The sequence below is a fragment of the Microcebus murinus genome, chromosome 20, assembly GCF_040939455.1.
Source record: "Microcebus murinus isolate Inina chromosome 20, M.murinus_Inina_mat1.0, whole genome shotgun sequence".
Lineage (NCBI taxonomy): Eukaryota > Metazoa > Chordata > Mammalia > Primates > Cheirogaleidae > Microcebus > Microcebus murinus.
Window position 1 is genome coordinate 2,872,868 of NC_134123.1, and position 17,599 is coordinate 2,890,466.

The 17,599-nt window shown below is 37.6% G+C and overlaps 1 protein-coding gene across 6 annotated transcripts in view; it reads left to right on the forward strand.

The window, feature by feature from the left end:
* Positions 1-15,945, forward strand: part of PHKB (phosphorylase kinase regulatory subunit beta) — a 211,332-nt gene extending 195,387 nt beyond the window's left edge. For 5 of the 6 annotated variants that reach the window (XM_075995604.1, XM_012773843.2, XM_012773842.3 and 2 more), the window contains 5 exons: positions 3,504-3,638; positions 9,103-9,232; positions 11,654-11,761; positions 14,291-14,431; positions 15,059-15,945. In XM_075995604.1, the coding sequence (XP_075851719.1) occupies positions 3,504-3,638; positions 9,103-9,232; positions 11,654-11,761; positions 14,291-14,431; positions 15,059-15,196 (652 nt within the window). In that variant the 3' untranslated portion in view covers positions 15,197-15,945. The remainder of the gene's footprint in view (positions 1-3,503; positions 3,639-9,102; positions 9,233-11,653; positions 11,762-14,290; positions 14,432-15,058) is intronic. The other variant, XM_075995605.1, reaches the window with a different exon arrangement.
* The last annotated feature ends 1,654 nt before the right edge of the window (positions 15,946-17,599 follow it).

A 17,599-nucleotide genomic window follows, 5' to 3' on the forward strand; every position in this document is an offset into this window, starting at 1 on the left:
TTAACTGTATTACTCAATAATCAACTTTCTCTAGGTCTGTCACCCAGGCTAAAGTGCAATGGTGTCATCATAGCTCACTGCAACCTCAAACTCCTGGGCTCAAGCAATCCTCCTACCTCACCCTCCCTGGTAGCTGGGACTACAGGCATGCACCACCATCCCCTGCTATTTTTTCTATTTTTAGTAGTGATGAGGTCTTGCTGTTGCTCAGGCTGGTGTCAAACTCCTGAGCTCAAGGAATCTTTCCGCCTTGGCCTTCCAGAGTTCTAGGATGCTAGGAATGAGCCACCACACCCAGCTTCTGAGAGCTATTTTAATAGTTTGTGTCTAAGGCTATTTTACTATTTTTATTTTAGTCTTTCAAAGAATCCCAAAGTGTAAAAAGATTAGTATGGCCAATATTTTTGAATAGATAAATATATTTTAATTACATGACAAATAGATTATATTCATTCATGCTCGAATGAATGAAAAACAGTCACCTTTTTCTTTAGGGATTGTTGAATACAGTGTTTTCTATAATTTGCTCACAGAATTGCTGAGATTTTGTAAATAGAAGGAAGAAGCCCAAGGGAAAACTTTTAGATCTCCAGCTACCTTCACATATGGTACTATGGATTTTAAAAGATAAATGTTATAGACTATGTTTAGTTTTAATAACTCAAGTTATTGGAGAACCTTAAAAGGTAAGCCTTTTAAAAATAAACACATTATTTATTTTAGAAGAAGATACCTCCTAAAGTTAATTGAATGTGGCACTTGCTTAAGTAACTCCAAGGCTTGAATTAAAAACTTATATTATCTTCCTCTAAACTGAGTCTGAGAAGTCACATAACAGGAGTTTGCTAACATTTTTTTTTACTCTTTAGAATATCAAAAGCCTTTTTATATACATTGTCTTATTTGTTCCTCAAAACAATTTTATAAAGTTGAATGGGTAATAGTAATATTCTCATATGAAAAATAACTTGCTAATAGGGTACAGTTGATAGGTGACAGAATTAGTATTTCATTCTGTCCTTAGCATTTTTGCTTTTCAGTATGAAGAATTATAAATGTATGGTAACAGAATTATTTGGTAAATTCCCATATAAGCAATTGTTAATTACTTACATTTACCACATTTTATATTTTTTATTTATTTTTTGCTGTAGTATATTATAAAGCAATCCTAGACATTCAACTTTTAGTGAGTATATATCTCTTAAAAAGAACATTAATAATCGCAATGCCATTATCACACCCAACAAAATTACCAGTAATTCCTTAATATCACCAAATACCCAATTCTTACATTTCTCTGATTTCCCCCAAAATGATTTTTAACAGTTGGTCTGTTTTTGAGTCAGGATCTAAAATAAGACTCACACATGGCATTAGTGGTTGTGTCTCTATAGTCACTTTTTCTCTAGAGCAGAACCTCCCACCCGCCTTTCCTTCCAGTGATGTGCTGAGGAGACCAGCAGGCAAGCCTTAGATTTTTAATTCAATGTTCCTTCCATTATTTTAGGCTGCCTCAAATGTAAATTTTAAATCTAAATAAGGAAATAAAGTAGAATCAAAGAAATAAAATAATAAATAGAAGACAATTCTATTTTATTTTATAAAATAAAAATAGAACTTTTTTATTTAAAGAAGAGGTTCACTGAATAGTTTATTATAAATGACATGTTGTAACAGCTAATTTCATAAACAACTTTAACATCAAAACATCCAAAATAATTGTTTTTGTTACTTTTATGCCTGTTTAACATTTTAAATATAGTCAGTAATAATGAGGATGATCAAGACAAGACATCGTTGTCTTCGCCAATAACAAAAGTTTAGTCCAGTTTTTCTCTTCAGCTGATTAGAGAAATACAAATGGTAAATCTTAATTCTGTGCACGTTCTATTATATGTATCAGGAAGCTCTCAGACATTTGTTGTTTGCAAATACATCATCATCTTTATTGCTCTTATCGAGGAACAACTATTAAATATTTGTTATATAGTATCAGCGGTAATAGTAACAATTTCTTTTAAAAAATTATATTCTACCTTTGTGTATTTCTCATACCTCTATAATTTATCTCAGTGTTTTATAGGACATACTGGTAGACTAGTTAAATTCCCAACTTCGAGAAATGGCAACAAGAAAGAATGGGAAGAGGGCAGGAGGAGCTGAGAGTTGTGTTTGCCAAGGGCAGTGGAGATTGGACAGTCACAGAACTGATACCCTCTACCTTATGTCTGTGACCTGGCTCAGCAGCAAGGAAATATGCCTGGTTGATACCACCTCTGGCTCAACTGGGCAGGATTAACATTTTTTCTTACCATCTTCTGCACTGAGAGACATTAGTCATCCCATGAGAATGTGTCACTGTTGTTTTGCAAACCAGTCTTGGCATAAAGACAGACTTTGATCTTTTGAATACACCTACCTACCTTTTTCACCTCTGTACTTACTAGGCCTTACCAGTTGTCTTTCAAGGAAATGTGTCAAGAGAAAAATAATGCTAATCTGGGTGTAGTGAGTTAGCTGCCTTAAATCTTCACTGCTTTATCTAGATGTTTCCCTAGGCGGGCTGGCCACTGGGAGAGAGGCGGCCTGGGTGAATCCAGGCACAGTCTTTCCAGACACCTCGCTTCACTGTCTGTGCTTGTTGTTCAGTGTTCACCGAGGGGTTTCAGGGCAAAGCATAGGGACCTACTGTGTAAGAGTAAGTCCCAGGCTTTTCCTGATGGTGTGTAGAGTTCTGGTTCCCTAAGGCACAGGACTATTTCCAGGGGTTTTTTGGGTTTGTTTGGTTTTTTTGGGGGGGTTCATAACTAGTTTATCTTTCCTCATAATACAGTAAATGAAAGAAGATGAAACTGCAAAAATGTTTTTTAAAAGCATCTCAAAAAATAAAATTACTTACACATAAAATAATTAAATATTTGGCTCTTCTGACATATGTTGGTTAAAGTACATTCTTTAATGTATGACTATAATTAAGTTATAACTAATTGTGTCCTTATATTTCAAAGACAGGTACTTCTCTGTCCTCTACCATCTCAAAAGAATAACTGCAAAGTAAAGAAGTTTGATAAAAGATCCTTGTCATTCCTGGGAAAGGATATTTACATAATAGCGTATCTCACCCCATATTGAAATGCATTGTTTATGTCCCCCTTTTTGGGCATGTATCTAGTATCAAGAAAATACAGTATGGCAGCTATTTGTATACAGAATATTATCAGCTGAATTGGTAAAATCTCACTTGATAAGAACCTAAGTAATTGCCTATTTTCATGTTTTACAGCCTCACCACCTGTGCAAGAGCAGGCCTCATTTTTAAGAGCCTGATCATGTCACACAATCTTGACGGAAGTAATTATATCAATGGTTCAGGAAATTCAAATGGCCCTTTCTTTATTTCCCTTTGGTTGGGTCAGTGCTGCTAAGGGCATTACCAAGAGAATCACAAGGTGACTTTATTTCAAGAGTTATTGATTCATGCTTCGTTTGTTTTGTTTCAGATGGATCATCCATGCTATGGAGTATGAACTACAGATCCGCAGTGGAAACGAGCCAACCATGGACTTGTATCAGTTGTCACCTAGTGAAGTTAAACAGCTTCTGTTGGATATCCTCCAGCCTCAACAGAACGGAAGGTAACGAGTTCCTCTGTTACCTCCACAGCACTGGACTCACAGTAACATCATAATTGTTAGTTTAACATATCTGTGAAATGTATAAGATATTAATAAGAAATAAAATGCAGCAGAGTGTCAGAGGCCACCCCAATAGATGGATGGTATAAACAGACTAATTAAAATGTCTGTCTTCAATTGTTTTTTGTGTTGATTTGAATTTTATACTTTTTTCAGGTATAGTTTATAAGCATTTCATTTTTATTATTCTATGCAAAATGGAACACTTTATACCACTTTAGTCAATTCCCTTTCTGAGCCTCTTTAGCACTCACCATCTCCTCCCAACATTTTGGCAGAAGGGACTGGGTTTGGTAATGTTATTTAAATATGTTGCCTGTGATTTTGTTTCCCTAACTAGACTTCAAGTCTAAACCCTTTCACAGTCTTAATTTGTGCTAATCTTAGACTAAGAGCAAAGTAAATGCTTGTGTGTTGCATTGAATTGAAGAATTTTTTTATTACAGAAAGAGCTTTAATATAAGTAGGCAAGTATTTATTGACACTTTTGTGCCTGACATTTTCCAAGGTGGTGTATGCCTAGAAAATTCTACATATGCCTTCTATAAAAGAGGTCTTCTACAAAAGTAGATTTGAACAAATGGAAAGGCATCTTTGCTCTTAAATAGAAACACTAAATGTTATAAAGATGTCATTTGTAAATTTAATGCATTTCCAGTAACATTTCAACAAGCTGTTTTATGAAAGTAGATAAGTTAATACTAAACTCATATGGAAAAACAAACATGCAAGAATAACCAGAACAGCATAAAAGGAGGACTTGTCCTAATATATATTAAAACATACTACAAAGCCTCTATAATAGAAACAGTGTGGTATTGGTGCATGAACAAACAAACCAGTTGAACAGAATAGAAGATCCAGAAATAGACCCCCAAGTACATATGGAAATTTAGTATATGATAAAGATCAAGTGTGGACTTTTTAAATAAGTAGTAAAAGAACAACTAGATAGCCATTTAGAAAAAGATAAAATCAAATCCATACTTTATACTATACACAAGAATAAACGCCAAATAGAGATCTAAATGAAAAAAATAAATCATACAAGAAGAGATAAGTAAATTCCTTTTTAGTTTTAACATGGGAAAGACTTTCTAACTATGACTCGACCCAAGGACAGCAAAAGAAAAGATTAATAAGACTACATAAAAATTAAAAACATCATTTTGCAAGGCAGAAAAGAGATAACCAATGTCAAAAGACAACTGAGAAACTGGAACAAAACATGTGCCACAAAGAGCTATTACAATAGCCAAGAATTCTTAAAAATTAAGGGCTAGAACTAAAAGCCCATGATTAATCACCTTATTTAAAATATATGAAAAAGACCTTCAGGTATTTGGAAAAATGTTCAAAATAATTCATAATTAGAAGCATGTTGAACCATTTCTCATGTTTCAGACTAGCAAAAGTTAAAAGGTCTGATAAACAATTGATGAGGCTGTGGGAAACAGACACTCCTATATGTAGCTAGTGAGTACAGCCCTTCTGGTTGGGAATTAGACAACATCTAAAAAAAAAAAACTACATTTGTGCTTATCCTTTGACCCAGCTTCCTATTAATACTTTTAGGAATCTACTCTGAGGATATGCCTCCAACAATATGAAAATATATATGCACAAGGTTATTCATTGCACCATTGTTTATATTTGAAATTTTCAGAATTCCCATAACCTAAATGCCCATACATAGGAGACTATTTGAATAAACCATGGTATATCCACACAGCAGAGTACTATGCAGCTGTGAGAAAGAATGAGCATGATCTCTATGAACTGATAGAACTGATACGGAGTAATTTCTAGGATGTATTGTTAAATGAAAACAGCAAAGTACAAAAGAGCATCTATAGTATGCTACTCTTTACATAAGAAATAAAGGGATATAAAAAAGTACATATTTATGTATTCATCTGTTCAGAAGAAATACAGGAATGATAAATCAGAAGCTAACGTGACTGGCTGCCGCAGGAATGAGGGACCAGGGTGGACAGAAGTGCGGCCGGCTGACGGGCTGCCGAGGGAGCGGCACTTCCGGGAGCGGCACTTCCGGGAGCGGCACTTCCGGGAGCGGCACTTCCGGGAGCGGCACTTCCGGGAGCACACGGGTCTGCGTGGTGCAGACGCCAAACCACTGTAATGTGGTCTGTACCAAGGGCATAAATAATGAATTAGGGTTAACCCTGGTGTGGAGGTAACCCATAATAGAAAACAAAGAGTAAAACATGAACCTGTTTTACTAATAAGTAATATTACCACTCTGAGAGGGCGGGGAAGAAAGGAATTAACTGAAGTACCTTTGAAAACATTGCTTTGACTGGATACGATAAAGCTAAAGAAAAAAAGATCTGCATACAAATAGTATACTCTAGTTAATACATTTTTTTCTCACAGATGTTGAATTAGCAATTCTGAAATCACTTTATGTATACACTAGGACTGAGCCAACAAGTAAATATATTGTGCATAATGAGAGCCAGATTCTGCTGGACAAAGTAGTTGCACATAAGGAAATGGGGGCTGGGATGCAGGCAGTGCTGTAGGGTTGGAGTTGACAGTGCCATTGTGACTTCGTGGTTTCTACACTGAAGGACAGACACAGAAGTGAGTGTGGGTACGTGCATGCATGTACGCGTAGACATCCATATACGCCCTAGTTCTGGCTGTTGAGATGCCCTAGAGGCAATGAACCACAACCACAATGAGCAAAGCTCATGGCCAGACACTGATTTCTAAATGCCATTCTCTAATAAAAAGAACCACCATCCCTTGGAGGAATAATTGATTCCAAGGCTCAGGAAGAAAATACAAGATGAGCCTGGAGCATCTCATACCAGAACATAAGGAAGTGCTCAAAATATGATAAGAGGTGTGTCAGGAAGAGTGGAGACAATTTGAAGTAGCACCAATAGTCAAAGCTGGGACAATTTGAACAAAAAAATATGATAGTATTGTGTTATGTTATACCCTATAGAATAAATATCTGGGAATCCATGCTGATATAAATAGGTAACTAGGGAGAAAGGACTCTTCCTTATAGTAGAATTCCAATTAATAAGTGTGAGTAGAATGATGGAAATAGAAAATCATCATTAGACAAATATAAAACAGTAGTAATTGTTGCAGTCAAGAACCCATCATTGGACTGGCGCTGTGGCTAATGCCTGTAATCCTAGCACTCCGAGAGGCTGAGGCAGGCAGATCGCTCAACATCAAGAGTTCAAAACCAGCCCGAGCAAAAGCGAGACCCGGTCTCTACTAAAAATAGAAAGAAATTAATTGGCCAACTAAAAATATATAGAAAAAAGTTAGCCGGGCATGGTGGCGCATGCCTGTAGTCCCAACTACTTGGGAGGCTGAGGCAGGAAGATCGCTTGAGCCCAGGAGTTGGAGGTTGCTGTGAGCTAGGCTGACGCCACGGCACTCTAGCCCAGGCAACAGAGTAAGACTCTATCTCAAAAAAAAACCCATCATTGGATGGAAATATGATGAAAAATGGAAAATTTCCATAATTCTAAGGTATTTCCACTCAAGATACTTACTAATTGCAAAGGAAAAAATAGTAACCTTACAGTAGAAAGCCCCAGCTGACTCCACTTTAACCCAATGTTTAAGGCTAACGTCACCAGTAATAAAACACATCAGCATCACGTATCCCCTGATATGATGCATTGAAAAGGGCACAAAATTTCTGGATATTCATGCCAAAGAGTACATAATCATAGTCTATTCATCAGAAAACATCAGACCAACCCAAATTGAGGCACATCCTATAAAATAGCTGACATTTGTAAAGTGTCAAAGTTATAAAAGACAAAGGAAGATGGAGGAACTATCACAGATTAGAGCAGCCTCAGGAGACATGGAAACTAAGTGCCATGTGGGATCCCGGATTGGATAGTGGATCAAAATAAGAATATTAGTGGTAAAATTGACAAAATTTGAATAAGGTCCATAGATTAATTGTCAGTATTATGTCAATGTTAATTTCCTGGTTGCGACATTACACTACAGTTATGTAAGATAACAGGAGTAGGGGAAGCCAAGTAAAGAGTACACAAGAACATTATGAATTATATTTGTGACTTTTCTGTAAGCCTAAAATTTTTCAAAATAAAAAGGCAAAAAACAAAATTAAAAAAGGAGACTTCCAAAATAATTTTCCACCTCCATTGTGAATATTCTCACATTTCTACTTTTTCTTGTGGTTCTAAGCAAACATCTTCTCTTTAACATATTAACCATGACTTCGTAGAACTCTGAAAATACCCTGTTTTATTGCCAAACAAAGGGAAGGGGAGGAAAACTTCATTGCAGAGTGTGGGGTGTTTATTTATCTGAACTACAACATCACCAAGGAACCCCTGGACCTTTGAGCTGCTTCACTTTAGTGAAACACTGAACGCAACAATTTAAGGCTGGGTCTATTAAAAGAAATTTTGTATGTCCCAAAGAGATGCCTTTCTCACTCATGTAAGTGGTAAAACTTCACTGGTCCTCTTTCACCAGAACAAAAATGTCTTTCTCTGTTTACTATATCCTGCATAGCCTTTGTAATGCCTAGACGTACTGTTGATCATGATCTCCCTCCCTGTGACTCAGTATACATTTCACTCTGTTGCCTCTTTAAATGCCAGCAATAAAAAATGTGTATCTGTTTTTGTCTTCAGCTTTTCCAAGAATATACTACTATGTCACTGTGTGTTTTTTCAAATTATGCAAATCCTACATCTTTAGCAGTTTGTGAATGACATATCTTTAAGATTTAATATTAATGCTAATCCATGAAAATAAGATCTAGAATTTTGGCTTATCATTACGTTCTATTATTATAATATATAAGATTTTGTATCTGATTTCTCAGCACTGGAACTTTAGCCATATTTAAATAGCAAATTTTTATAAAGTTTAAAATAAGGTAATTTATTATAATTAATGCTTTTTTGAGTATTCACGTATTCATTTATCAAATGTTTATTAAGCGCCTTTTTGGGAGAGATAGGAGCGATCAAGTTATATGATTCCCATGTCTTCATGTAGCTTACCTTTTATTATATGCAAAAACCACATAAAAGTATTGTGAAATTGGCTGTTTTTAAATGAAGCTGCTTTTTGTATTAGAAAGTCATTTGATCATGTAGTGAGCAATTCATAGCTTACTAAAGAGTAACATTTAGCCTTTTAAATTTTTTAAGGTCTTGGAGATTTCCTCCTCTCCTGAAAGCTCTGTTTTCTCTATGAAATATTTACTAACCTCTGTAACACGTGGTAGATGTGCACCATTGATAGGTTTTGGCTTTTATTGCTTACCCTATTGGAACAATTAATCCATATTGAAAGCCCTGCTTTCTACCAGAACAGCTTGTTTTTCAACTCTAAAGTACTTTCCTTTGGTTTACAGATGTTGGCTGAACAGGCGTCAGATTGATGGGTCTTTGAATAGAACTCCCCCAGGGTTCTACGACCGAGTGTGGCAGATCCTGGAGCGCACGCCCAATGGCATCCTTGTAGCTGGGAAGCATCTGCCACAGGTAAAGCCCCATCATGTTTGTATGAGGAACGGGAACTTTAAAGGGACCCCCAGAGTAGAGAAGTCTTTCCTTCTTTGCAATGCAAATAACTTCTCTGCTTTTCTGTATTCTAAGGGTATTTTTAATGGAGGAGTATCCAGGTACCCAAAGGGATAAAGTATGAGAAAATAAGAGGTTTAATCAGTTGGATTGGAAATATTTTCCTCAAATCGAGTTCCTTTTATTTTTCAATTTTAATATCCCTGTATACAAAAAAAGCTTTTTCTCCCAGATGGATATATTGCTAAAAACTTGTATGTAATTAAAAATTTTTTGTATTGTCATATTTCAAATATTTTAAGGAAGCTCTCTTTAAAGGAGCTACATGGCCAAACCTCTTGCTGAAGGAGCTGTCCTTCCTTTGTTTACTTATAGTGAACATAGAGTTTCTTTTACTGGCTTGACTTTAAGTGAGGGTACCCCTTTCTCCCAGGTGGTGGTGGGTCAGTGCTGGGGAACCTCACAAACAGTAAAATGTACATTGAAAACACAGATCCAGATGAGACCTAAAAAGCAAGGTGTCCTAGTAATGCTTTGGATAAAGAAATCACTACTTAGGAATTGCATTGAATGTGAAAAGTGCAGTAACTTTTTAGCTCATTAGACAGATAATCACTTATTTCATTCAACGTGTAACTTAGCTGTGCTTCACATGACTCAGTGCCCTCCTCTTCAGATGGTTTCCCATGTTCGCTACATTTTTAGTTAATCCTAGCATCTAAATCATTCTGTTTATACCCCAAAGTGAAGAATTAGCCTTTTGGAAATAGAGTACTATATTTGTGTTCAGTGTTGAAACTTCAATCCAATTAATTTTGATGTAGTTCTTTATGCAAATAAAGTATTCTCAAATATACAAACTCACACTTATTTTGCTTCTGTACACATTAGAGTATCTCTGGAAGGACCCACGAGAAATTGGTAGTATTCTTTTCTTTACCTTTGGGAGAAGGAGCTGCCCTCCCTTTGCTAATATCCTCTCTTTGCTGAAAATAAAAATAACAATAATAAATACGTGTGAGTATTCTCATGCACCAAACACTTTTCTAAATGCTCATTTCATTCTTAATCTTGAGAGAAAGGCATTATTGCCCTGTGACAGATGAGGAAGCTGAAGCACAGCTAATGATTCCCTCAAGGTCACACACCTGGTGGCTTCTGAGCCTTCTCTCTTAGCGTCTCTGCTATGCTGTGTGTCTTAAGTCCTGTCAGAGAGTAGGAAATAAGGCAAGCCTGAGATCGCTTCTGTATGTGAGTAGTAGCTGGGTTGACTTTGTTAATGACCTATAATAAGAGTGCATTAACGTGAAACCATGACATGGTCTTCCTTCCCTTCTGTAACACTGTTCCGCCATTGCTAGATGGCTACACAGTTATAAAAACTGTTCAGCACTCCGGCTCCATTTTCCCCAAATTGGGTATTACCAGTAAACATGAACAATTTGTCGGATTGTATTCACTGTGGAATACAGTAGGTGGATTGTATTGAATATAAGACTGAGGCATTATTACACCAGGCTGAAAAATTTTCTGTCAGTTGGTTGAAAGAGGACATTCCTATTGGGTCCCATTTTGAGTAGCAGGTAGTACACGTGGTTCTGAAACTATGATTAAGCTCAGTCCAAGTCATCCTTGAGGTAAGAGCAAGCAAGCCTGTCTCCTCATGTCCGCATCTCTGGTATTAATTCTAGTAACTCCATCTGCTTTCCACCTTGCAAGTCTAGCATTTAAAGCCTTCCCTTCCATCCTTTGAGGGTTACCCCTCTACCCCAATTTTGATTTGGATTTGAGTTTATTTTGTTTTCATTTGGCTTGTGAAAAGTGAATGGAAAACTGTACAATACTCTTGTTTTAAATGAAAGATAAACAGCAGAGTAAATTCTTTTAGTTGTGCCTTTTTCTATTTCCTTGACATTTCTGCACATAATGCTGTTTTTTCCTGTTTGTATGCATTTTTATCTGCCAGCTCAGAAAGGACCTGCCATGGAAATGATGTAAATTCAATAGCAAGCAGCTTACGTGTTCCAGCCTGACAGAGAGCATAGCTTCTCGTGTTAATTCTGAAAGCGATATGTGCTCTATTTGTTGTCTCTGCTTTTGGCTGTTCCTTTTGCGTATTGAAGTGGCTTTCTAATGTACTCCTTTTCCCCTAAAACATTAATATGGTGAAGATCACTACAAAAAATGAGAGGTTTAATTTAGCACAATAGCTGGTGGGCTTTAGTAGTTTGACATACATAAAATCCAGTTGTATAGCTGAAAGTGCTCTCTAAGGTTTTATAGAAACTGAAAAAGATTATTGATTAGAAAATGAAACTCCTCTATTAAATGAGAACTACAGCATAACAGTTCAGCATGTTAATGTGGATGTATTTCCTTCAGCAGCCAACCCTGTCAGATATGACCATGTATGAGATGAATTTCTCTCTCCTTGTTGAAGACACACTGGGAAATATTGACCAGCCAAAGTACAGACAGATCGTTGTGGAGGTTCGTATGAAGATTGCTAAAGAAATGTTATTTGCTCCCTGAGGAGCATATAACTAGGAGCACTAGTATAAGGATAACTGCTTAAAAGACCAAGAATTCTATTCCTCACCTACCCATGATCTCCGCCAACTGAGTCCTCAAGAAGATGGCCATCCTTGACCCCAGTCAAGGCACGTGACCAGTTCACATACCCGAAACTCCTCCCGGGTGGAAAACTGGCAGCCCAGCTTTCAGCTACATATTCACCCCTCAACAGCAAGTACATCAGCAATATCATAAAAATAGAGGAGGTGACCTTTTCCCATTCATTTTGTTTTCAGTTTTTTCTGTTTATAGAAATAACACACAACTATTGTAGAAAGTTTCAACAATACAGGAAATTATAGAAAAGAAAACAAAAATTCCTCCACACCCACTAGCAAGGGATCATCACCATTAGTATTTTGAGGGACATCTTTTCAAACATCTCTATACGAAGAGAAGACATGTAGTTGTGTGCTGTATCATCATTGCTCCACATAAAATTAAATGCTAAAATAGAAATATCCACATACGTTCCCCTTTGTCACATTAGAACACTGTGCTAAATACATAGAGAATCTACCAAATGATTGGTGTAATATAGAGCTCATCCTCACTTTGTCTCTTTCTCTGGGAACGTCCGTGTCAGACTTTGTGTTTCTTCAGGGCAGGTAATGCGTCTTATTGAGACAGAAGCTGTCAGTGAACACTAACTGGATGTGGCACTAAAGTGCTCTTTAAACCAGCATTTCTGGAGCTGCAGCCAGAGCTCAGCGAGATTCGCCCTTGCCTCTGACGTCCCAGCTTGAGCTGTGCCAGGCGTCAGTTTCTTAGCACGTGAGAGTGAGGCAGAGACGAGGCTGCAAGGAAACACGGGCTGTTAGATGGGTGAGCGCCTTCCTGTGCTGTCGCCTGGCCTCCGTGCGAGGGCCCGCGTCAGGGACACACAGTGGACAGAGAGGGCCTCCTTGTTGGCCAAAGTGAGACTGTTCCCTTTGCAGAAGAAATTACCCTTTACATCTGTGGTATGATGAAACTTCGTATTCTCCTGGCTAGAATCTTACCCCAAGGTCTCCCACATTGTGACCTTGATTTTACTGAAAGTGTTTCCTTTGGTTTGAAAGGTTCTGTTTTGGAAGCTTTAGTTAAAATATAGTCAGCAAGATTCCCAAATTGGGCAGTATGAGGTCTATTTCCTGTTCAGCATACTAAGTAGGACCCATAAACACCACAGAATGCCTTCACCAGTAATTCCACACTCAGACACGATTTTTGCATATAAAATGAATTTGGCATCCAAAGTGAACTTTACCACTTAGGGTAAGTGTATGGGATGGCCAAACAATTGGGTGGTACGTTAAACTAAAATAGTTTACACATACCGAGTAGTATTCATGTCATAGAGGTCACAAGTTATAAGTATATTTGTTGAAAACATAGCCACCCCCACAAGCAACTTCTATCACATTACAGACTTAAACTCATTTTGGGGTGCTGGGCTCCAAGTCATCTGATCATGAATCTAGATCCAGAGTCTCCATTGCACCCATTTGCATTCTCTGGCTTTTTTCTTGCCACCTCTTCCCTGGCCACCCTGCTCCACTGGACACTTTTTGGTGTCTTGCTACCAAGGATTAATGCCCAAAGAACAGTTTGAGTGAATAGGGCACTGTGTACTATGTACAATGTTAGGAAAGTCATTTTTGTAAGTTATTGGTTTTATTTAACCACTTGGGCGCGGCGCTCACGACCCGACCCCTGCCCACAGCCGCACTCGGGCCGCACGGCGGTCTGCGCTGCACGGGACGGCGAGCCCGGCTCGCTCTTGTGTGACGAGGAAAGCTTGGAAGCACTGAAGGCTTCTTTTACTGTACAGGCAGCTTTCCTTGTCATGTAAATCAGAATAGGTAACACATACACATGTTTTCATTACGTTATTTTTAAATGTTCACAATTTTATTTTGATAGATGAAAAATTAGAAAAGTCATATCATGGCTGTCGACTACAGTCGACGCTGGGCCGTGCACGCTCACCTGTGGCTGTCGACTGCAGTCTACGCTGGGCCGTGCGCGTTCACCTGCGCTGTCGACTACAGTCGACGCTGGGCCGTGCACGCTCACCTGTGGGTGTCGACTGCAGTCGACGCTGGGCCGTGCACGCTCACCTGTGGGTGTCGACTGCAGTCGACGCTGGGCCGTGCACGCTCACTGGTGGCTGTCAGCTACAGTCGATGCTTGTACCGAAGTGGTCAAGTTGACTAAAAAACGCTTCTATACAACTAAAGGGATACACACAATGAAAAAAATACACAGCTTCCAAACAGAACTTACCCAGCTAATTTGCAAAATTAGCTAGTTTCCATCCATAGGTGATCTTTGAGCCTCTCATACAGAACATACTGTGGAGTGCTAGGGTCATCCCTGCATTTGATTAAAGAATGAAAACATGTCCAGACTGTGTCACTGTTACAGCTCATGTAACTGACTTTCAGCGTCTGTCTCTTCTAGTTGCTGATGGTCGTATCCATTGTACTGGAAAGAAACCCTGAGCTAGAATTTCAAGACAAAGTAGATCTAGACAGACTGGTGAAGGACGCATTTCATGAATTTCAAAAAGATGAGAGTCGGCTAAAGGAAATTGAAAAACAAGTAAGTAGAAAAAACAGCTTTTTATAGAATTGTTTTCCTTGTCTTAATTCTTCAAAATATCCCTAATCTCTTATCATTTGATTTAAAAAACAGATTCACAGAGTTCAAAATACTTGAGGGGCAGTCTGACTTATTTGAGGAATTAATATTACTTTTTAGTTAATTACTAATCCATTTAGCAATGAAGTTCTGACAAAAAAAGAAATCTAGGGAAAAATAAATCTGCTTTATATAGTTACCTGTTAAAATGTTTTATCAGGGAGGAGCCAAAGATTCCAGAAGGCTGTAAAATTAAATTCTGGGGAATCCAGGAGGCTACATTGGTGCTATGTACCACCTCACACAGTCCCTTCCAGGCTCTCTGTTTAATATTTTATGCTCATCTGAAAAAAAGGTTCTCAAAGTAAAGAAAAATTATCGGCAAAGAGGAGAATACTAAAAATGTCTGTCTTTGTTTTATATGCTGAGAAGATGCCTCAGGAAAATGAAATAAAAGCTCAGGAAACTCATTTTCTGTGAAGAAAACTTTCTGTGAATTTATTTTTCCCCCTAGGCTGACACTGATTTTACCTGTCAACTCTTTACAAACAAAAAGTCAAATGACTAGCTTACTGTGTTTCTTTGTAGGATGACATGACTTCCTTTTACAACACTCCCCCATTGGGAAAAAGAGGAACATGCAGCTATTTGACAAAGGTTGTGATGAATTTGCTGTTGGAAGGAGAAGTCAAGCCAAGCAACGATGACCCATGTCTGGTTAGCTAGCAAGTTTCAGAGGCTCTGTTGAGACACATGTTCTGGAAGTGTGTGATGTTTTGTGTTGAAGCTTAATCAAGGCAGCCATTCATAATATGAACTGATCATGCTAGTTAGGTGATTGCCACACCCTTAGCAGAGTTACTGGACCTCTTGCACGACATAGCCAATCTAATGGTAAATGCTTTTAATCAAGTGAAAGAAAGTTCCTGCGAGGATGCCAACTACAATAATAATCTTCACTGAATGACAGAAATAGTTTATGAATTGAAAATTCACTGCTGCATGTTTTATGATGAAATAGCTCATCAAAATGAGTCTTTGCTCTTTGGGCTATGAATTCTTACTTTACTGCCATTAAAATGAATTTGCCAACTAGTAATGCATACTGGGAATCAAAAGGTATTGAAAGAACGATAAACATTTTTTAGTGGCATTGTCATGCTAGAAAAAGATGTTAATATACATCATAAAAGCAAAATCAGCCAGCTGATACTTTGATTCTCAGAAACTCCATTATTAATAATATTTTAGTTACAGAGATGTTGTACAATTTTTACCTTGTAAACGTGACTATGGCTTTGTATTTATGCTATCTATAGGGGTTGAACTATAATATAATAAATCTGTACCTTATCAAACATTTTCTTTGAGCTCCTGCTAAAGATAGGACATGTATAGGATTGTTGAGAAGCATGTTAACCTGGTTTGTACTAGTGAAAACAAAATTAAGTCATTAAATTTTATTTCTGAATTAATGAATGTGTCTGGAAACAGTCTTTGCTCACAGGTTCACAAGATTGAGTTTAGTATTTTGATTTAATTCATTTGGAGATAGAATGTAAGAGAATCTACAGTACCTAACATTGTACCTGTTTTGCTGCCAACCTTACTTAACTTTAATAAAAACAGAAAGTAGAAAAGAACCCAACTGCCCATAAATAAAGTACCCAAGTGCCCATCAATACATGGGTGGATTAATAAAATGTGGTATATGTATGTCATGGAGTTCTACTCAGCCACAAAAACAATGGTGATCTAGCACCTCCTGTATTATCCTTGACAGAGCTGGACCCATTCTACTAAGTGAGGTATCCCAAGAATGGAAAAGCAAGCACCACATGTACTCACCATCAAATTGGTATTAACTGATCAACACTTGTGTGCACATACAGTAATAACACTCATCGGGTGTTGGGCAGATGGGAGGGCAGAAGGGGATGGGTGTGTTCACACCTAATGGTGTGGTGCACGCTGTCTGGGGGATGGACATGCATGAAGCTCTGACTCAGGTGGGGCAAAGGCGATATATGTAACCTAAACATTTGTACCCCCGAAACATGCCAAAATTAAAAATAAATAAAAATAAATAAAAACTAAATTATACATTCAAATTTTATGAATTTGTTTCCCTTGCAGCCCATTAGTTTGAGTCCTGACCCCAAAGAAAGTTAATTTTCTAGTCAGTCATATTGGAGTTTCATCTGAGAAGACAGATTTGTCACATAAAGAATACAGCCCATTTATAGAATCTTGAAAGTATCTAAGTACAAGTGGCTTTAGTAGCAAGTCAATTGATTTGAAATAAATGGATGTGTGAGCACGTGGCAGTATCTGCTGTCAGTCATAGTTCTCATAACTTCGAGGTACAGTACGTAGATCCTGCATGAGAAATTGTATGTGTATTAGCAAAATTGAGAATAATGAGATAAAATCTGACCTTGTAGAATATCTTAGGGAGAGGGATATGAGAAAAAGGAGAATTAAATAACTTGACTCAGTGTATTAAGAGAATTTATGAAAAGATCGTCTTGAATGGTGAAGTTATAAAACGTAAACGTGACAAAAACTCAAGCATGAAGCCCATAGAGAGAATTGCGGACTGACACTCCATAGCTGGGAAAACTGGAAATTAAAGAAAGGAAAAGAAAAAAAAACCTTGAGCTATTTAATGTTTGCTAAAATTTGAAGGAAAGCAAACTGTGTCATATTTTTAAGAATTAAAAAAATCTGATTAGCTGAGCAAAGTTGCCAGAAAACCACTGTCTTAGTTGAAATCAAAGATCGTTTGCAAATGTATATTTCCTGAATGAGTGTTAGCTTCCTGCTCAAATGTTACATATGCAAAATTCTGACATTTTCCTATGCTACTGAAAGCATTTAGAATCTTGACATATCTATTGACTTTGTGTTTTAATGAGATTCAAAATTTATTGTTCTGGATCTGAGGGGGGCGGAGCAAGATGGCGGACGAATAACACCGCCAAACAGAGTCTCTCTGCAGAAAAGACAGATTCTAGCAGAAATTAGAGGAAAGAAGCAAAAAGACGAGCATACAGCGGACAAGGACCGGAAGGAGGGGTACCTGAGACCCCAGGAGACTCCACGGGAGGAGGCTGCGGAGGAGAACTG